Source organism: Equus przewalskii, chromosome 11 (genome assembly GCF_037783145.1).
Source record: "Equus przewalskii isolate Varuska chromosome 11, EquPr2, whole genome shotgun sequence".
In the NCBI taxonomy this organism is placed as follows: Eukaryota; Metazoa; Chordata; class Mammalia; order Perissodactyla; family Equidae; genus Equus; species Equus przewalskii.
The window spans coordinates 2603268-2623611 of NC_091841.1; the positions used below are offsets into that span (position 1 = coordinate 2603268).

At 58.2% G+C, this 20344-nt stretch overlaps 2 protein-coding genes and 1 long non-coding RNA gene across 21 annotated transcripts in view; 1 reads left to right on the forward strand and 2 right to left on the reverse strand.

Moving 5' to 3' along the window:
• Nucleotides 1-20344, forward strand: part of LDLRAD3 (low density lipoprotein receptor class A domain containing 3) — a 271148-nt gene that overhangs the window by 107171 nt on the left and 143633 nt on the right. The window lies entirely within an intron of this gene.
• Nucleotides 4258-8480, reverse strand: LOC139074446 (spermatogenesis-associated protein 31E1-like). The gene is made up of 4 exons (XM_070564799.1): nucleotides 7905-8480; nucleotides 7063-7123; nucleotides 6548-6608; nucleotides 4258-6199 (listed from the first exon to the last, which is right to left on the reverse strand). The coding sequence occupies exons 1-4, from the start codon at nucleotides 8088-8090 to the stop codon at nucleotides 4777-4779; spliced, it is 1731 nt and encodes a 576-aa protein (XP_070420900.1). The 5' UTR covers nucleotides 8091-8480; the 3' UTR covers nucleotides 4258-4776.
• Nucleotides 14156-15829, reverse strand: LOC139074548 (uncharacterized). The gene is made up of 3 exons (XR_011524265.1): nucleotides 15587-15829; nucleotides 14753-14813; nucleotides 14156-14298 (listed from the first exon to the last, which is right to left on the reverse strand). It is a non-coding gene; the product is annotated as an uncharacterized lncRNA (long non-coding RNA).

The following is a 20344-nucleotide window of genomic DNA, read 5'->3' on the forward strand; positions in this document are numbered from 1 at the left end:
TACCACACCGGGACTCCTGCTCGGAGGTCTTCGGACCGAAATCCTTGTGCCCGCTCTCCCCCCTGCCCACGCAACCTGGCTTGTGTCTAGAAGGATGGTGTTCCGTTCTTTCCCATCCCTGGAGTCCCTCGAGTTGATTCAGAGAAGCGGAAATCCCAGTCAAAGAGGAGAGAGACTCGTCTTGGGGTGGGTCTGGGTCCAGGATGTCTTACCTTCCTGACGTTTCTCCTGTTGCCAGGTGGTCGTGAGGGCAAATGCCTCTTGGGGGGGGGAAGAACAGGAGGAAGAGCCCCAGTCCGTACAGGATGCGGAGGATGGTCCCAATCACCCAGGAGGCGGCACTGGAGCTGAAGCAGGTAGCGGCGATGCTTTGTAGACGCAAGATAGGAGTTTCCATATCTCGGATCTGGTCCTACTCTCAGGCAACTGAGCGCTGGGAGTGACTTGGAGATTAGAACCCCGCGCCCTCATCATGGAACCGTGGCCGTGTCACGGGGGCTCCTGAGGGGGGGTGGGGCAGGCGAGAGCAGGGCAGGCGATTGGACCCCAGCCCCTGCGCCACCAACTGGCCTCCAACTGCCTCCCTCCACCCTCCCGGGCCTTCTAGACCTTAGCCGGTTTTCTGTTTCTTCCCCCTGGAAGCCGGCTGTCGCCCGGTTCCTTGCGTCTCCTGGATTCTTGGTTCGAAGCCACCTGTCTCAGGGCCTTTGCAAGAAGTCTGCAGCTCTCCCAGGAATTCGGTCTAGTTCCCGGGGACTCACACCCTCACTCTCCTCTGTCCTCAACTCCGATTGTTGTTTCCGCCTCACTTGTTGACTCTGTGTGTGCGTGCGAGGGCACTGAAGTGCTGCCCTCTTAGCTGATGTCAGTCCTACAGTGCGGCGTTCTCGACTCTGCTCACCGCGTCAGACGTGAGATCCTCAGAGCTCCTTGATCTCAGGGCTGAGAGTTGGTCCCCTTTGACCTGCCTCTCCCTCTCCCTCCCGCTCCACAGCCACTGGCCACCACTTTAGTACTCTCCGTGTCTGTGAACTGACCTTTCTCTGGTCGTGTTTGGAGTTCACGTGTTAAGTGAGCCCAGGCGGTATCTGTCTTCCCCTGCCTGGCTTGTTCCCTTGAGCGTAACGCCCGCCAGGTTCGTCGATGTTGTGCCAGTCTCCACTCCATTTGTCCACGTAACAAGCTTTGGGTTTCGTCAGTCTGGAAGTCCCGCTTTATTTTACGCTTGTTTGGCTTTGAATATGAGCGTTGTTCTTGTTTCGATCCACCTTTGCCATCTTCACTCAGGACGACTCACCCAGAAATGGAAACTAATCGTTTCTTACTCAACATCAGCATAACCAGAATTCAAGTGACCGCACCTCCCCGTAACGTGTTTCATGTTAGTCGCGTTTCTACTCGTGAAGTGAGAAAGCCTTCAGCAAGACTTAGGGGACGTGCTGGACACACACACCCAGACACACACACACGCCCATACCTACCGCAGGCGTGGACGCCTTTGCACCGACCGATTCGGTACTTTGCTACCAGAGAATTAAGCACATTCTCGTTCTCTCTAAGCTTTTCTGTCGTCTTGACCCTGTTTCTTCTCATTCCGCCCAAAAGAGACCGTCTTCGGTTTCCAGAGTTTGGACGGCTGTGTGGCCCCGCCCGAAGCCGGGCCCGGCTCCAGTGAGCTGAAGTGCTGCTGTGGAGAGCGGACGTTGGGGCCGGGTCCGTGGCCCGGGGGTTGGAGTCCGGTCTCAAGTAGCCCCCTTTCTGGCCTCCCAGGTTTGCCCTCCACGTGTTCTCCTTCTCAGAGTTGGTCTTGCCTTCCCCCTCCCGCCCGCTGCGGGCCCCCGGAGCCTCAAGTCGTGCCTGAAGCTGCAGAAAGAGGGCCCTTGGAGCCCTAGAGGAATTCCCTGGCGACATCATCGGGCATCCCTTTTTCAGGGAGAAGTGGGGGTTCGCTTAGGGGTTGTCGTTTTCGATCCACAGGTTAATTTTTCTGACCTGCTGGACAGGTAGTGCTTAGATGTCCGATTTGATGGTTGTCACACGGCCACACGTACACACACCTACGGGGAGGTACTCTTTTACTTGACAGTAAGGTAAGCTTCCTGACACCCAAAGAATTAAGGTAGACGTTGTTCTTAGGAGCTTAACGTGACGACCGTGTTCCCGGTTCATGAATATGTGCGATCGCAGAAGAATTGGCTTCAGAGGAGCTCTCTCAGCAGCCACCAAAATGATCTTTCAAGTCTTTCTCAACCGTTGAAACCGCTTTCTTCTTCTGAAGTCCAAGAAAGACCTTTTTCTGGGGCTGGGCCTCCTCACTGGGACCCTTGGCTAGGGTCTGACTGTGACCAGAGTCCCCCGGTGAGGCTCTCGCACACAAGAGCTCTGGACTCCGGGCCTCCTCACAGCCAGCCGCCCAGGTCAGGGACCGACTTGACTCAGGCCTCACGCGGGTTCCCCGAATTGGCCTGCCTCCCAGCTCGGAGAAAGGCTGAGGAGGGCGTGTGGTTCACAAGGTAAATCAATCGGAAAAGTCTTCCAGAAAATCGAATGCCGCTGGAACAGTTTGTACAGCAGAGGTGAGCCCGTGGTATCCAAGACAGACCGCCCACCCCTAATTGAGGGTCATTGGAGTATTTCCCTGACATGCGTGATGATTCCTCTCTCTGTTCCTAACCGAAGACGGAAGCGCGGGAAGCGTCTGTGGCTCCGACATTAAGACGAGCTTCAGAAAGTTTCCCTTTGCTCTTCGACTGAATATTCCTTATTTCAGTGGGACCTGGAGAAGCGATGGGAAGGCCAGGAGCACACTGACGTTTCCGTGCTCCCTTCGGATTCAGGGGATTCCGTGATCGTTTCAGCTGGGGATTCTGCGCTAATATTCCCATGAGAAACTGAGGCGGTCTGTTGATTCACAACTAGTTGGGGTCCACAGCAAACCGTCAGTTTCTTCTTAATTCAAGGGGACATCCAGTTCATTCAGGGGACCCGCTCGATCGGTGTGGATCTCTGTGTAATTAACGTTCTCTGGAGACGAAGAACAGAGGGCTCGTGACAGGTTAAAGGTCAGGGGTCTCCTGTCCAGATGCGTTCCGGCAGTGTTTTATTCAGTGTGGTGATCCCCGTCCCTCCCCCGTCCTCAGCACCTGTGCCGCGCGTTAAGGAACGGACCTTTCCTCAGGAAATGGCTCAGATCCAAGATACGGTGTTAGGTTGACTCTCTCTGCCCTGTTTCGCCCTTTCAACCTCCAACCCATGTGGCGTTTCCTCGTGAGATCCTGGAGGCGGGCTCATTTTCACACCTTCACTGCCCGTGATATTTGCTGGGCAGAAAAATTTCAGTTCACCCAAAAACCTTCACAGAGAAGCTCATGGCAGGTTTATTTCTAAGGGGTGAAATGATAAAAACCAAAAAATGCCGTCCGGTAGGTAAGCGGTTCAACTCTAGTGGCACTTTGTCTCCTTCCCCCGCGTCCCAGCCTAGGCGCACAGCGTCCCACCGTCCGGTGGTGACCCCACGCGCTCAGCCCCGGCTCCGTTCCCCAGGAGGAGAAGGCAGGTGCAGGAGAGCAGGGCTCTGAGCTCCTCTGGGCAGAGGGGTGAGGGCCCACGGCAGCCTGCGTGCTCCCCACCCGCCCGCCCTCGGAGCCGGGAGCGCAGCCATCCTTGTCGCTGCTGCTCCCGACTGTGACAAGCACGGAGGGACGGGGACGCTGGGCCGAGAGGGATGCGCAGGCCCATCTCCGTGGCAGCTTCAGCAGGGAGAGAAGAAGCTCCCGGGGCGGCGTCCTCACCTATTCCCACCAAGAGCTCGGGGGGCAGGGCAAACTTCCTCGCCCTCCGGACTCAGGGCCAGCACTGCCCCACACTCCCCTCCCCACTCTGTGACCTGTGAGCCCGTCTCGACACTCGCTGGAGCCTCTGCAAAGCCCCTCCCTACAGCCCCACAAGTTCAAGGGCCAGAGAACGCAGGAGAGGACAGGCGGGGCCCATCGTGGGCTTGGGGTCTTAGAGGTTTCGCTCATCTGGAAGGAGCCCAAAGCTTCCATGTGTTTTTGGGAGGACGGTGTGATGGGGACTTGAGGTGCAATGGGGGAGCTGGGGCGAGGGCGGGTGAGCCACGCTGACGTCGGCCTCCCCCCCCCCAGCCCCCCCCCCCCCCGTGGCCCTGTCCCTTCTGGAAGCCAAAGCAGACGCTCAGGAAGGGCGGAGCCTGAGCCCGTTTTTCCCCCTAGCAGGGCACAGACAGAAGCCACGACCTCTAAGGAGAAAACAAGTGTATTGGGGGAAAACTGGGGTAGGAGGACGGCGTTAGCACGGAGGGTGGGATAAGGAGAAGAAGCAGGTTTTCTGTTCGTCCGCTTGCCCATTCGGGGAGAGGAGCGTTCCTACGAGGAAAGGGGTGTGAGGCACAGTCTGCTCATCCCGGGAGACGCAGATCTGAGGACAGCATGGCGGGTAATGGATTGGCTGAGGCAGCTGCCACCCTCAGCCCAGGCTGGCAGGGTTTGGCCGGGGAGCGCGGCTGCCTGGCTGGCGAGGTCCGGTCGCCGTGGCTGCTCTGATCCATTCCCTCGTATCGGGACAGTTGTGGTCCCTGGAGGTGGGCTGGGGGCTGTCCTCTGCGATTGTTCTCCTCTGCTCTGGGGAGGAGGGCACGTCGTGGTGACAGGTATGTCCGGCTCGCCAGGCCTGAGGTGGGTTTCGCGATGCTTCTGCTGGGAGGCCGGAAGTTCTCGGCCAGCCTCGGTTTCCCTCCCAGGACGCAGACACAGGATGTCACTGTCGATGGCGCCTGAACAGCCCCGCCATCCGACGCCGAGCTGTGTGTGACCCGTGCCCGGCTCTGGGCGGTGGCCGAGGCGGGCTTGCCTTGGCGAGGGGATCCTCTCGCGCTTCCTCCTTGTTGGGCCTCAGGCAGGGCAGGAGGCGTCTCCACATTTTTCTGAGAGGGCCGTCGTGAGGCTCCTCTTCCTTGGCAGGCCGGGGCCGGAGGGGTTTGGTCTCGAGGGTGTCTCCCATGTCCCCGACCTGGCTCCGAGACTGGGACCCTGACTCCCCGTCCGGTGTTGCCACCCCACGGCAGGGCTCTGGTGAGGCCCCAGCCCTACTCTCCTCCCGAGGCTCTTCCCTGGCCGCTGGGGAGCCTGAAGTCGGCCCCCGACGGCCTCGCTCGGCCCCCACGAAGGTCCCACCCCGCCCTCCGCTCTCTGAGAGGCTGCGTGGGGAGGTTGGAGAAGGCGGCCGGCCCTCCTGTCCCGAGAGAGAGGCTTCTGAGGGCCCTCTGCCATGGCCAGGTAGGGTCCCTCCCGGGGCCTTGTGATTTTCCTCACACACAGGTGAGGGAGCAGGGAGGGGACGGGCCAGCCTGGGAACTGATGGTTTTGTCGTCAGAGCTGAGACCTGGTCACCCGGAGGAGGCTCAAGAGGTTCTCCCGTGAAGCGTGCCGAGTCGGCTTGCGAGGGGGCCCCAGCATCCCAGGTGGCTGCGGGGGGCAGAGGGGACCGTGGAAGGGCCGAGGGTTGAGCCTCACATGCTTTCGGAGCCGCAGGCCCCAAGGACAGGAGGGGTAGGCCCCAGCGGAAATTCAGCCCAGACGTGATCGTGTGTGCTTGGAGCATGTGAGGAGGGCGTGGGTCGTCTTGCTCTTCTCCCCAGACCTCCGTGGGCACGCTTTCCGTGATGTCTGTCTCGAGCAGCTTCTGGGCGTCAGGGCTGGCAAGTGAGGGGCTGTCGGTCTCTCCCTCCCTGTTTGTGGGGCCTCCCCAGAAGGAGGCCGCTGGTGGGAGGCAGGACAGGGGCCCTTGCTGGGACCCGAAGCGCGACGGCAAGGGGAAGAACCAGGCCTGGATCGTGTTCCACCGGGAGGGGAACGTTTGAAGGCGACAGCTCCCGCGGCCGTGGCCTGAGTTGGGAAACGGCCAAGACGAGTGAGCTGGAGCCGAGCTCGTGGCCACGGGGCGTAGTGGAGTGGTGGTCAGGGCCGAGGGCGGTTCTGCTGGCAGGGTGGAGGCCCAAGGTCGAGTGCGCTGGGTGAGAAGAGCCAGGGAAAGTGCTGGAGTCGTGGTGAGAGGAGCACCTTGCGCGGGCTTCCCGCGTGGCTGGCGGACTGTAGCAGACGCTGTCTTGCACGCCTCCCCAGGGGAGTCTTGAGATGCGAAGCGGTGGAAGCACCCCTTACAAGACAGCCTCCCCGGGGAGCTGCGGGAAACAAGATGCACAAGCTGTAGCCGGGAGCAGAGGGCCCTGTGACGGCAGGGCCGGGCAGGGCAGGGCAGGGCAGGGCAGGGCAGGGCCGGGCCGGGCCGGGCCGGGGCAGGGCAGGCCGGGCCGGGCCAGGCCAGGTGCGGGTGGCCCCTTGAGAGCCACGGCCCTCCCTGGCCCTCCCTTCACTGGACCGAATTCTCCTGCTGTCCCTCCCCCCAGGCCTCTTGCCACCCCCTGGCCCGTGGCTCCCCTCCCAGCTCAGCCCCAAGCCGCCTGTAGCCCTGGGGCACGTCAGAGCCTCTGCGAGGAAGAAGCCCAGGAGAGAAGGGCAATTTTCCTTACCTTGGCAAAAGGGACCTCGGGCCCCCCACTTCTGCCAGGTCCTTCCGGCCAGCTCTGTAAACTAGAAATGAGGGCACCGGGTCACAGCGGTGAAGGCGGGGGCCGAGGGCTCTGGCAGGAGGCTGCGTGCAGTGTGCCTTTAGGGCAGACCGTTTGAGGTCAGACTCTGGAGCCCAGGCACCAGTGCCCAAGGCCACGGGATCCCTGACGGGGATGGCAAGGCTGCTGATGGGTTGAGGTTTGTCGTGGACCGAGTGCTTCAACCTCCACCACAGCCCACGTGCCCCTGCTGGGCAACAGCCTGTTGCGGACGCCTGCCGGCCTGGGCCTTAGTTCCGCGCACAGAATCTGGCAAGGACTCAGGTTTTCCTCTCCTTCCCGGGAGCCTCGCGGAGGGCTCTGTCTCCTGAGGGACAGGCTCTGTCCCTGGCCTCCTCGAGCCCACGGAGCCGGGCGCTCAGGGACAGGAGGTGGAGGCCAGCTCTGGGGCACAGGGCTGAATGGCAGCAGCTTACCTTTCCAAGCTCCCCTTTTCTTCCTGCTCCTGCTGCTCCTCCCTCTCGGCTCCACTTGACGCTGAAATGAGAGAAAAAACAAGAAACTGCGGGGTCTGAGCCCCAAGGCTCCCCGTCCTCTCTCTGGACCAGCCGCAGACGCGCAGCGTTTGTGAGCAGGATGACCGCCTACCCTGAACTCCTGGGGCTCTGGGGCGTCTCTTCCCTTTTACTTCCTTTGGAAGTGGACAACTGAACCCAGAATGGACGTGTGCTGTCTTCCTTCTCTGAGGATCGTAAGCAGGTCCCCGTGTGGGACCAGCGTGCGTCTTCCGTCGCTGTTCCTCTGCTCAAGAAGCGCGCGCGCGCGCGCGCGCCTTCTCAGAGGTACAGGATCTTGTGAGCTTCCTCAGGGAGGACTCTGCTTCCCGAGGCTACAGCCCCACTCCAGGTCCTGCCCAGAGGCTCTCGGGGGCTGAGCTGTGCCCTCAGATCGAGCACGACAGAGAAAAGGCCCGCCTGAGACACCTGCCCCGGGGAGGTGGCTGGGGAAGCGGTGCTCAGGGCCTGTCTCCCCTCCCACAGACCCCACTCGGCCTCCCGTCCGTGGCCACTGGTCGCTGGCCTCGGGGGCCTTTCCCTGGAGCCCTCTACCACACCGGGACTCCTGCTCGGAGGTCTTCGGACCGAAATCCTTGTGCCCGCTCTCCCCCCTGCCCACGCAACCTGGCTTGTGTCTAGAAGGATGGTGTTCCGTTCTTTCCCATCCCTGGAGTCCCTCGAGTTGATTCAGAGAAGCGGAAATCCCAGTCAAAGAGGAGAGAGACTCGTCTTGGGGTGGGTCTGGGTCCAGGATGTCTTACCTTCCTGACGTTTCTCCTGTTGCCAGGTGGTCGTGAGGGCAAATGCCTCTTGGGGGGGGGGAAGAACAGGAGGAAGAGCCCCAGTCCGTACAGGATGCGGAGGATGGTCCCAATCACCCAGGAGGCGGCACTGGAGCTGAAGCAGGTAGCGGCGATGCTTTGTAGACGCAAGATAGGAGTTTCCATATCTCGGATCTGGTCCTACTCTCAGGCAACTGAGCGCTGGGAGTGACTTGGAGATTAGAACCCCGCGCCCTCATCATGGAACCGTGGCCGTGTCACGGGGGCTCCTGAGGGGGGGTGGGGCAGGCGAGAGCAGGGCAGGCGATTGGACCCCAGCCCCTGCGCCACCAACTGGCCTCCAACTGCCTCCCTCCACCCTCCCGGGCCTTCTAGACCTTAGCCGGTTTTCTGTTTCTTCCCCCTGGAAGCCGGCTGTCGCCCGGTTCCTTGCGTCTCCTGGATTCTTGGTTCGAAGCCACCTGTCTCAGGGCCTTTGCAAGAAGTCTGCAGCTCTCCCAGGAATTCGGTCTAGTTCCCGGGGACTCACACCCTCACTCTCCTCTGTCCTCAACTCCGATTGTTGTTTCCGCCTCACTTGTTGACTCTGTGTGTGCGTGCGAGGGCACTGAAGTGCTGCCCTCTTAGCTGATGTCAGTCCTACAGTGCGGCGTTCTCGACTCTGCTCACCGCGTCAGACGTGAGATCCTCAGAGCTCCTTGATCTCAGGGCTGAGAGTTGGTCCCCTTTGACCTGCCTCTCCCTCTCCCTCCCGCTCCACAGCCACTGGCCACCACTTTAGTACTCTCCGTGTCTGTGAACTGACCTTTCTCTGGTCGTGTTTGGAGTTCACGTGTTAAGTGAGCCCAGGCGGTATCTGTCTTCCCCTGCCTGGCTTGTTCCCTTGAGCGTAACGCCCGCCAGGTTCGTCGATGTTGTGCCAGTCTCCACTCCATTTGTCCACGTAACAAGCTTTGGGTTTCGTCAGTCTGGAAGTCCCGCTTTATTTTACGCTTGTTTGGCTTTGAATATGAGCGTTGTTCTTGTTTCGATCCACCTTTGCCATCTTCACTCAGGACGACTCACCCAGAAATGGAAACTAATCGTTTCTTACTCAACATCAGCATAACCAGAATTCAAGTGACCGCACCTCCCCGTAACGTGTTTCATGTTAGTCGCGTTTCTACTCGTGAAGTGAGAAAGCCTTCAGCAAGACTTAGGGGACGTGCTGGACACACACACCCAGACACACACACACGCCCATACCTACCGCAGGCGTGGACGCCTTTGCACCGACCGATTCGGTACTTTGCTACCAGAGAATTAAGCACATTCTCGTTCTCTCTAAGCTTTTCTGTCGTCTTGACCCTGTTTCTTCTCATTCCGCCCAAAAGAGACCGTCTTCGGTTTCCAGAGTTTGGACGGCTGTGTGGCCCCGCCCGAAGCCGGGCCCGGCTCCAGTGAGCTGAAGTGCTGCTGTGGAGAGCGGACGTTGGGGCCGGGTCCGTGGCCCGGGGGTTGGAGTCCGGTCTCAAGTAGCCCCCTTTCTGGCCTCCCAGGTTTGCCCTCCACGTGTTCTCCTTCTCAGAGTTGGTCTTGCCTTCCCCCTCCCGCCCGCTGCGGGCCCCCGGAGCCTCAAGTCGTGCCTGAAGCTGCAGAAAGAGGGCCCTTGGAGCCCTAGAGGAATTCCCTGGCGACATCATCGGGCATCCCTTTTTCAGGGAGAAGTGGGGGTTCGCTTAGGGGTTGTCGTTTTCGATCCACAGGTTAATTTTTCTGACCTGCTGGACAGGTAGTGCTTAGATGTCCGATTTGATGGTTGTCACACGGCCACACGTACACACACCTACGGGGAGGTACTCTTTTACTTGACAGTAAGGTAAGCTTCCTGACACCCAAAGAATTAAGGTAGACGTTGTTCTTAGGAGCTTAACGTGACGACCGTGTTCCCGGTTCATGAATATGTGCGATCGCAGAAGAATTGGCTTCAGAGGAGCTCTCTCAGCAGCCACCAAAATGATCTTTCAAGTCTTTCTCAACCGTTGAAACCGCTTTCTTCTTCTGAAGTCCAAGAAAGACCTTTTTCTGGGGCTGGGCCTCCTCACTGGGACCCTTGGCTAGGGTCTGACTGTGACCAGAGTCCCCCGGTGAGGCTCTCGCACACAAGAGCTCTGGACTCCGGGCCTCCTCACAGCCAGCCGCCCAGGTCAGGGACCGACTTGACTCAGGCCTCACGCGGGTTCCCCGAATTGGCCTGCCTCCCAGCTCGGAGAAAGGCTGAGGAGGGCGTGTGGTTCACAAGGTAAATCAATCGGAAAAGTCTTCCAGAAAATCGAATGCCGCTGGAACAGTTTGTACAGCAGAGGTGAGCCCGTGGTATCCAAGACAGACCGCCCACCCCTAATTGAGGGTCATTGGAGTATTTCCCTGACATGCGTGATGATTCCTCTCTCTGTTCCTAACCGAAGACGGAAGCGCGGGAAGCGTCTGTGGCTCCGACATTAAGACGAGCTTCAGAAAGTTTCCCTTTGCTCTTCGACTGAATATTCCTTATTTCAGTGGGACCTGGAGAAGCGATGGGAAGGCCAGGAGCACACTGACGTTTCCGTGCTCCCTTCGGATTCAGGGGATTCCGTGATCGTTTCAGCTGGGGATTCTGCGCTAATATTCCCATGAGAAACTGAGGCGGTCTGTTGATTCACAACTAGTTGGGGTCCACAGCAAACCGTCAGTTTCTTCTTAATTCAAGGGGACATCCAGTTCATTCAGGGGACCCGCTCGATCGGTGTGGATCTCTGTGTAATTAACGTTCTCTGGAGACGAAGAACAGAGGGCTCGTGACAGGTTAAAGGTCAGGGGTCTCCTGTCCAGATGCGTTCCGGCAGTGTTTTATTCAGTGTGGTGATCCCCGTCCCTCCCCCGTCCTCAGCACCTGTGCCGCGCGTTAAGGAACGGACCTTTCCTCAGGAAATGGCTCAGATCCAAGATACGGTGTTAGGTTGACTCTCTCTGCCCTGTTTCGCCCTTTCAACCTCCAACCCATGTGGCGTTTCCTCGTGAGATCCTGGAGGCGGGCTCATTTTCACACCTTCACTGCCCGTGATATTTGCTGGGCAGAAAAATTTCAGTTCACCCAAAAACCTTCACAGAGAAGCTCATGGCAGGTTTATTTCTAAGGGGTGAAATGATAAAAACCAAAAAATGCCGTCCGGTAGGTAAGCGGTTCAACTCTAGTGGCACTTTGTCTCCTTCCCCCGCGTCCCAGCCTAGGCGCACAGCGTCCCACCGTCCGGTGGTGACCCCACGCGCTCAGCCCCGGCTCCGTTCCCCAGGAGGAGAAGGCAGGTGCAGGAGAGCAGGGCTCTGAGCTCCTCTGGGCAGAGGGGTGAGGGCCCACGGCAGCCTGCGTGCTCCCCACCCGCCCGCCCTCGGAGCCGGGAGCGCAGCCATCCTTGTCGCTGCTGCTCCCGACTGTGACAAGCACGGAGGGACGGGGACGCTGGGCCGAGAGGGATGCGCAGGCCCATCTCCGTGGCAGCTTCAGCAGGGAGAGAAGAAGCTCCCGGGGCGGCGTCCTCACCTATTCCCACCAAGAGCTCGGGGGGGCAGGGCAAACTTCGTCGCCCTCCGGACTCAGGGCCAGCACTGCCCCACACTCCCCTCCCCACTCTGTGACCTGTGAGCCCGTCTCGACACTCGCTGGAGCCTCTGCAAAGCCCCTCCCTACAGCCCCACAAGTTCAAGGGCCAGAGAACGCAGGAGAGGACAGGCGGGGCCCATCGTGGGCTTGGGGTCTTAGAGGTTTCGCTCATCTGGAAGGAGCCCAAAGCTTCCATGTGTTTTTGGGAGGACGGTGTGATGGGGACTTGAGGTGCAATGGGGGAGCTGGGGCGAGGGCGGGTGAGCCACGCTCCGTCGGCCTCCCCCCCCGCAGCCCCCCCCCCCCCGTGGCCCTGTCCCTTCTGGAAGCCAAAGCAGACGCTCAGGAAGGGCGGAGCCTGAGCCCGTTTTTCCCCCTAGCAGGGCACAGACAGAAGCCACGACCTCTAAGGAGAAAACAAGTGTATTGGGGGAAAACTGGGGTAGGAGGACGGCGTTAGCACGGAGGGTGGGATAAGGAGAAGAAGCAGGTTTTCTGTTCGTCCGCTTGCCCATTCGGGGAGAGAAGCGTTCCTACGAGGAAAGGGGTGTGAGGCACAGTCTGCTCATCCCGGGAGACGCAGATCTGAGGACAGCATGGCGGGTAATGGATTGGCTGAGGCAGCTGCCACCCTCAGCCCAGGCTGGCAGGGTTTGGCCGGGGAGCGCGGCTGCCTGGATGGCGAGGTCCGGTCGCCATGGCTGCTCTGATCCATTCCCTCGTATCGGGACAGTTGTGGTGCCTGGAGGTGGGCTGGGGGCTGTCCTCTGCGATTGTTCTCCTCTGCTCTGGGGAGGAGGGCACGTCGTGGTGACAGGTATGTCCGGCTCGCCAGGCCTGAGGTGGGTTTCGCGATGCTTCTGCTGGGAGGCCGGAAGTTCTCGGCCAGCCTCGGTTTCCCTCCCAGGACGCAGACACAGGATGTCACTGTCGATGGCGCCTGAACAGCCCCGCCATCCGACGCCGAGCTGTGTGTGACCCGTGCCCGGCTCTGGGCGGTGGCCGAGGCGGGCTTGCCTTGGCGAGGGGATCCTCTCGCGCTTCCTCCTTGTTGGGCCTCAGGCAGGGCAGGAGGCGTCTCCACATTTTTCTGAGAGGGCCGTCGTGAGGCTCCTCTTCCTTGGCAGGCCGGGGCCGGAGGGGTTTGGTCTCGAGGGTGTCTCCCATGTCCCCGACCTGGCTCCGAGACTGGGACCCTGACTCCCCGTCCGGTGTTGCCACCCCACGGCAGGGCTCTGGTGAGGCCCCAGCCCTACTCTCCTGCCGAGGCTCTTCCCTGGCCGCTGGGGAGCCTGAAGTCGGCCCCCGACGGCCTCGCTCGGCCCCCACGAGGTCCCACCCCGCCCTTCGCTCTCTGAGAGGCTGCGTGGGGAGGTTGGAGAAGGCGGCCGGCCCTCCTGTCCCGAGAGAGAGGCTTCTGAGGGCCCTCTGCCATGGCCAGGTAGGGTCCCTCCCAGGGCCTTGTGATTTTCCTCACACACAGGTGAGGGAGCAGGAGGGGACGGGCCAGCCTGGGAACTGATGGTTTTGTCGTCAGAGCTGAGACCTGGTCACCCGGAGGAGGCTCAAGAGGTTCTCCCGCGAAGCGTGCCGAGTCGGCTTGCGAGGGGGCCCCAGCATCCCAGGTGGCTGCGGGGGGCAGAGGGGACCGTGGAAGGGCCGAGGGTTGAGCCTCACATGCTTTCGGAGCCGCAGGCCCCAAGGACAGGAGGGGTAGGCCCCAGCGGAAATTCAGCCCAGACGTGATCGTGTGTGCTTGGAGCATGTGAGGAGGGCGTGGGTCGTCTTGCCTTTCTCCCCAGACCTCCGTGGGCACGCTTTCCGTGATGTCTGTCTCGAGCAGCTTCTGGGCGTCAGGGCTGGCAAGTGAGGGGCTGTCGGTCTCTCCCTCCCTGTTTGTGGGGCCTCCCCAGAAGGAGGCCGCTGGTGGGAGGCAGGACAGGGGCCCTTGCTGGGACCCGAAGCGCGACGGCAAGGGGAAGAACCAGGCCTGGATCGTGTTCCACCGGGAGGGGAACGTTTGAAGGCGACAGCTCCCGCGGCCGTGGCCTGAGTTGGGAAACGGCCAAGACGAGTGAGCTGGAGCCGAGCTCGTGGCCACGGGGCGTAGTGGAGTGGTGGTCAGGGCCGAGGGCGGTTCTGCTGGCAGGGTGGAGGCCCAAGGTCGAGTGCGCTGGGTGAGAAGAGCCAGGGAAAGTGCTGGAGTCGTGGTGAGAGGAGCACCTTGCGCGGGCTTCCCGCGTGGCTGGCGGACTGTAGCAGACGCTGTCTTGCACGCCTCCCCAGGGAGTCTTGAGATGCGAAGCGGTGGAAGCACCCCTTACAAGACAGCCTCCCCGGGGAGCTGCGGAAAAACAAGATGCACAAGCTGTAGCCGGGAGCAGAGGGCCCTGTGACGGCAGGGCCGGGCAGGGCAGGGCAGGGCAGGGCAGGGCAGGGCCGGGCCGGGCCGGGCCGGGGCAGGGCAGGCCGGGCCGGGCCAGGCCAGGTGCGGGTGGCCCCTTGAGAGCCACGGCCCTCCCTGGCCCTCCCTTCACTGGACCGAATTCTCCTGCTGTCCCTCCCCCCAGGCCTCTTGCCACCCCCTGGCCCGTGGCTCCCCTCCCAGCTCAGCCCCAAGCTGCCTGTAGCCCTGGGGCACGTCAGAGCCTCTGCGAGGAAGAAGCCCAGGAGAGAAGGGCAATTTTCCTTACCTTGGCGAAAGGGACCTCGGGCCCCCCACTTCTGCCAGGTCCTTCCGGCCAGCTCTGTAAACTAGAAATGAGGGCACCGGGTCACAGCGGTGAAGGCGGGGGCCGAGGGCTCTGGCAGGAGGCTGCGTGCAGTGTGCCTTTAGGGCAGACCGTTTGAGGTCAGACTCTGGAGCCCAGGCACCAGTGCCCAAGGCCACGGGATCCCTGACGGGGATGGCAAGGCTGCTGATGGGTTGAGGTTTGTCGTGGACCGAGTGCTTCAACCTCCACCACAGCCCACGTGCCCCTGCTGGGCAACAGCCTGTTGCGGACGCCTGCCGGCCTGGGCCTTAGTTCCGCGCACAGAATCTGGCAAGGACTCAGGTTTTCCTCTCCTTCCCGGGAGCCTCGCGGAGGGCTCTGTCTCCTGAGGGACAGGCTCTGTCCCTGGCCTCCTCGAGCCCACGGAGCCGGGCGCTCAGGGACAGGAGGTGGAGGCCAGCTCTGGGGCACAGGGCTGAATGGCAGCAGCTTACCTTTCCAAGCTCCCCTTTTCTTCCTGCTCCTGCTGCTCCTCCCTCTCGGCTCCACTTGACGCTGAAATGAGAGAAAAAACAAGAAACTGCGGGGTCTGAGCCCCAAGGCTCCCCGTCCTCTCTCTGGACCAGCCGCAGACGCGCAGCGTTTGTGAGCAGGATGACCGCCTACCCTGAACTCCTGGGGCTCTGGGGCGTCTCTTCCCTTTTACTTCCTTTGGAAGTGGACAACTGAACCCAGAGTTGGGCGTGTGCTGTCTTCCTTCTCTGAAGGACCGCAAGCAGGTCCCCGTGTGGGACCAGCGTGCGTCTTCCGTCGCTGTTCCTCTGCTAAGAAGCGCGTGCACGCGCCTTCTCAGAGGTACAGGATCTTGTGAGCTTCCTCAGGGAGGACTCTGCTTCCTGAGGCTACAGCCCCACTCCAGGTCCTGCCCAGAGGCTCTCGGGGGCTGAGCTGTGCCCTCAGATCGAGCACGACAGAGAAAAGGCCCGCCTGAGACACCTGCCCCGGGGAGGTGGCTGGGGAAGCGGTGCTCAGGGCCGAGGTCTTTCCCATAGACCCCACTCGGCCTCCCGTCCGTGGCCACTGGTCGCTGGCCTCGGGGGCCTTTCCCTGGAGCCCTCTACCACACCGGACTCCTGCTCGGAGGTCTTCGGACCGAAATCCTTGTGCCCGCTCTCCCCCTGCCCACGCAACCTGGCTTGTGTCTAGAAGGATGGTGTTCCGTTCTTTCCCATCCCTGGAGTCCCTCCAGTTGATTCAGAGAAGCGGAAATCCCAGTCAAAGAGGAGAGAGGCTCGTCTTGGGGTGGGTCTGGGTCCAGGATGTCTTACCTTCCTGACGTTTCTCCTGTTGCCAGGTGGTCGTGAGGGCAAATGCGTCTTGGGGGGGGGGGGAAGAACAGGAGGAAGAGCCCCAGTCCGTACAGGATGCGGAGGATGGTCCCAATCACCCAGGAGGCGGCACTGGAGCTGAAGCAGGTAGCGGCGATGCTTTGTAGACGCAAGATAGGAGTTTCCATATCTCGGATCTGGTCCTACTCTCAGGCAACTGAGCGCTGGGAGTGACTTGGAGATTAGAACCCCACGCCCTCATCATGGAACCGTGGCCGTGTCACGGGGCTCCTCCCTAGGGGGGGTGGGGCATGCGAGAGGAGGGCAGGCGATTGGACCCCAGCCCCTGCGCCACCAACTGGCCTCCAACTGCCTCCCTCCACCCTCCCGGGCCTTCTAGACCTTAGCCGGTTTTCTGTTTCTTCCCCCTGGAAGCCGGCTGTCGCCCGGTTCCTTGCGTCTCCTGGATTCTTGGTTCGAGCCACCTGTCTCAGGGCCTTTGCAAGAAGTCTGCAGCTCTCCCAGGAATTCGGTCTAGTTCCCGGGTACTCACACCCTCACTCTCCTCTGTCCTCAACTCCGATTGTTGTTTCCGCCTCACTTGTTGACTCTGTGTGTGCGTGCGAGGGCACTGAAGTGCTGCCCTCTTAGCTGATGTCAGTCCTACAGTGCGGCGTTCTCTCAGCTTGCTCACCGCGTCAGAGGTGAGATCCTCAGAGCTCCTTGATCTCAGGGCTGAGAGTTGGTCCCCTTTGACCTGCCTCTCCCTCTCCTCCCGCTCCACAGCCACTGGCCACCACTTTAGTACTCTCCGTGTCTGTGAACTGACCTTTCTCTGGTCGTGTTTGGAGTTCACGTGTTAAGTGAGCCCAGGCGGTATCTGTCTTCCCCTGCCTGGCTTGTTCCCTTGAGCGTAACGCCCGCCAGGTTCGTCGATGTTGTGCCAGTCTCCACTCCATTTGTCCACGTAACAAGCTTTGGGTTTCGTCAGTCTGGAAGTCCCGCTTTATTTTACGCTTATTTGGCTTTGAATGTGAGCGTTGTTCTTGTTTCGATCCACCTTTGCCATCTTCACTCAGGACGACTCACCCAAAAATGGAAACTAATCGTTTCTTACTCAACATCAGCATAACCAGAATTCAAGTGACCGCACCTCCCGGTAACGTGTTTCATGTTAGTCGCGTTTCTACTCGTGAAGTGAGAAAGCCTTCAGGCAAGACTTAGGGGACGTGCTGGCCACACACACCCAGACACACACACACACGCCCATACCTACCGCAGGCGTGGACGCATTTGCACCGACCGATTCGGTACTTTGCAACCAGAGAATTAAGCAGATCTCCGTTCTCTCTAAGCTTTTCTGTCGTCTTGACCCTGTTTCTTCTCATTCCGCCCAAGAGAGACCGTCTTCGGTTTCCAGAGTTTGGACGGCTGTGTGGCCCCGCCCGAAGCCGGGCCCGGCTCCAGTGAGCTGAAGTGCTGCTGTTGAGAGCGGACGTTGGGGCCGGGTCCGTGGCCCGGGGGTTGGAGTCCAGTCTCAAGTAGCCCCCTTTCTGGCCTCCCAGGTTTGCCCTCCACGTGTTCTCTGTCTCAGAGTTGGTCTTGCCTCTCTCCCGCCCGCTGCGGGCCCCCGGAGCCTCAAGTCGTGCCTGAAGCTGCAGAAAGAGGGCCCTTTGGAGCCCTAGAGGAATTCCCTGGCGACATCATCGGGCATCCCTTTTTCAGTGAGAAGTGGGGGTTCGCTTAGGGGTTGTCGTTTTCGATCCACAGGTTAATTTTTCTGACCTGCTGGACAGGTAGTGCTTAGATGTCCGATTTGATGGTTGTCACACGGCCACACGTACGCACACCTACGGGGGGGTACTCTTTTACTTGACAGTAAGGTAAGCTTCCTGACACCCAAAGAATTAAGGTAGACGTTGTTCTTAGGAGCTTAACGTGACGACCGTGTTCCCGGTTCATGAATATGTGCGATCGCAGAAGAACTGGCTTCAGAGGAGCTCTCTCAGCAGCCACCAAAATGATCTTTCAAGTCTTTCTCAACCGTTGAAACCGCTTTCTTCTTCTGAAGTCCAAGAAAGACCTTTTTCTGGGGCCGGGCCTCCTGCGATGGGACCCTTGGCTAGGGTCTGACTGTGCCCAGAGTCCCCCGGTGAGGCTCTCGCACACAAGAGCTCTGGACTCCGGGCCTCCTCACAGCCAGCTCCAGGTCAGGGACGACTTTATCCTCAGGCTCCACCTCTTGGTCCCGATTGGCTCTGGCCTCCCAGCTCGGAGAAAGGCTGAGGAGGGCGTGTGGTTCACAACGTAAATCAATCGGAAAAGTCTTCCAGAAAATCGAATGCCGCTGGAACAGTTTGTACAGCAGAGGTGAGCCCGTGGTATCCAAGACAGACCGCCCACCCCAACTTGAGGGTCATTGGAGTATTTCCCTGACATGCGTGATGATTCCTCTCTCTGTTCCTAACCGAAGACGGAAGCGCGGGAAGCGTCTGTGGCTCCGAAATTAAGACGAAGCTTCAGAAAGTTTCCCTTTGCTCTTCTACTGAATATTCCTTATTTCAGTAGGACCTGGAGAAGCGATGGGAAGGCCAGGAGCACACTGACGTTTCCGTGCTCCCTTCGGATTCAGGGGATTCCGTGATCGTTTCAGCCTAGGGATTCTGCGCTAATAGTCAAACGAGAAACTGAGGCAGTGTGTTCATTCACAAATAATTTGAGTCCACAGCAACCATCAGTTTCTTTTTCCTGCCGAATTGCTCTGGCCAAAACCTCCAGTTCTACGTTGAATAAGAGTGGTGAAAGTGGGTACCCTTGTTTGTTCCTGTTCTTAGAGGGGTGGGTTTCAGTTTTTTCCGTTGAGTGTGATTTTGGCTGTGGGTTTGTCATATATGGCCTTTATTATGTTGATGTACTTTCCTTCTGTATCCGTTTTATTGTGGGTTTTTATCGTAAGTGGATGTTGGATCTTGTCGAATGCTTTCTCTTTATGTATTGAGATGGTCATGTGGTTTTTGTTTCCCGTTTTGTTAATGTAGTGAATCACGTTGATTGACTTGCAGATGTTGAAGCATCCCTGTGTCCCTGGTATAAATCCCACTTGATCATGGTGTATAATCTTTTTGACGTATTGCTGTATTCATTTCGCCAAAATTTTGTTGAGGATTTTTGCATCTATACTCGTCAGTGATATCGGCCTGTAGTTTTCCTTCTTTGTGTTGTCCTTGTCAGGTTTGTGGATCAGAGTGATGTTGGCTTCATAGAATGTATTTGTGAGTGCTCCATCTTCCTCTATTTTCTGGAACAGTTTGAGAAAGATAGGTATTAAATCTTCTTTGAATGTTTGGTAGAATTGTGCAGAGATGTCGTCTCGTCCTGGACCCTTATTTTTGGGGAGGCTTTTCATTACTGTTTCTATTTCTTTACTTGTGTTTGGTCTATTCCGATTCTCCATTTCTTCCTGATTCAGTTTGGGTAGCTTGTATGAGTCTAGGAATTTATCCATTTCTTCTAGGTTGTTCAATTTGTTGACATATAGTTTTTGATAGTATTCTCTTAGGATCCTTTGTATTTCTTCGGTATCTGTTGTGATTTCTCCTCTCTCATTTGTAATTATATTTATTTGAGACTGCTCTCTTTCTTTTTAGTGAGTCTGGCTAAGGGTTTGTCAATTCTGTTAATTTTTTCGAACAATCAACACTTTGTTTCTTTGATCCTTTCTACTGTCTTTTTTGTTTCAATATCATTTATTTCTGCTCTAGTTTTTATTATTTCCCTCCTTCTACTGACTTTGGGCTTTGTTTGTTCTTCTTTTTCTAATTCCCTTAGGTGTCGTTTGAGGTTGTTTATGTAAGATTTTTCTTGCTTATTGAGGTCAGCCTGTACTGTAATGAATTTCCCTCTTAGGACTGCCTTTGCTGTGTCCCAAATCAGTTGGTATGGTGTGTTTTCATTTTCATATGTCTCCAGATAATGTTTCATTTCTTCTTTAATTTCTTCAATAATACATTGTTCAGTAGCATGTTGTTTAGTCTCCACATTTTTGGCCCTTTCCCAGCTTTATTCTTGCAGTTGATTTCTAGTTTCATAGCATTATGATCAGAAAAGATGCTTGATGTTATTTCAACCCTCTTGAACTTATTGATGCTTGCTTTGTTTCCCAAGATACGGTCTATCCTTGAGAATGTTCCATGCGCGCTTCAGAAGAATGTGTAACCTGCTGCTTTTGGATGAAGTATCCTATATACCGTGGAATTTTTCTGAGGATTCAATGATCTAAAAGCTTAAAAGCCCTTCAGACAGCAGCTGGCACATAGTAACTGCACAGTAAATATTGGTTGTGCTCCTCCTGGAAGTGTGGAGTCACGTTTCTGGTTTAGATCCCAGCTCTGCCACTGGCTAGCCACTTCCATTCTTGGAGCCTCAGTTTCTTCATCTGTGAAATGGGTGCAGTCTGAAAAGAGGGGTGTGAGACTCAGATGTGCAACTGCTGACGTCTGGTGCATAGCAGGTGCTTAATAACGTGCTTTCCCATCTTCTCCCATCCCCAGTGATACCTTATTCCCTGAAAGCGCATCTCCAGGGTTGCCAGAGAATTTTTGATCCAGGCTTTCTCGGGCTTCTCTGGTCATCAGAGATGAGCTGTAAGATGCTGCGTGTCTCCTACTTTCTACTAGGTTGTCTAAGCTCAGCAAGGTGGACCGTTGTATTTCTATGCCGTGAGTGTTCAGGTCAGCAGCACGTTAGTCAAAACGAGCA

Coding starts and splice junctions, on each gene's coding strand:
- LOC139074446 (XM_070564799.1), bottom strand. CDS start 8,090: ATGGAAACTCCTATCTTGCGTCTACAAAGCATCGCCGCTACCTGCTTC. Junction 7,124..7,904: donor ACAGGAGAAACGTCAGGAAG/GTAAGACATCCT, acceptor CTCTCATTTCAG/CGTCAAGTGGAGCCGAGAGG. Junction 6,200..6,547: donor CCGAGGTCCCTTTTGCCAAG/GTAAGGAAAATT, acceptor TGTTTCCCGCAG/CTCCCCGGGGAGGCTGTCTT.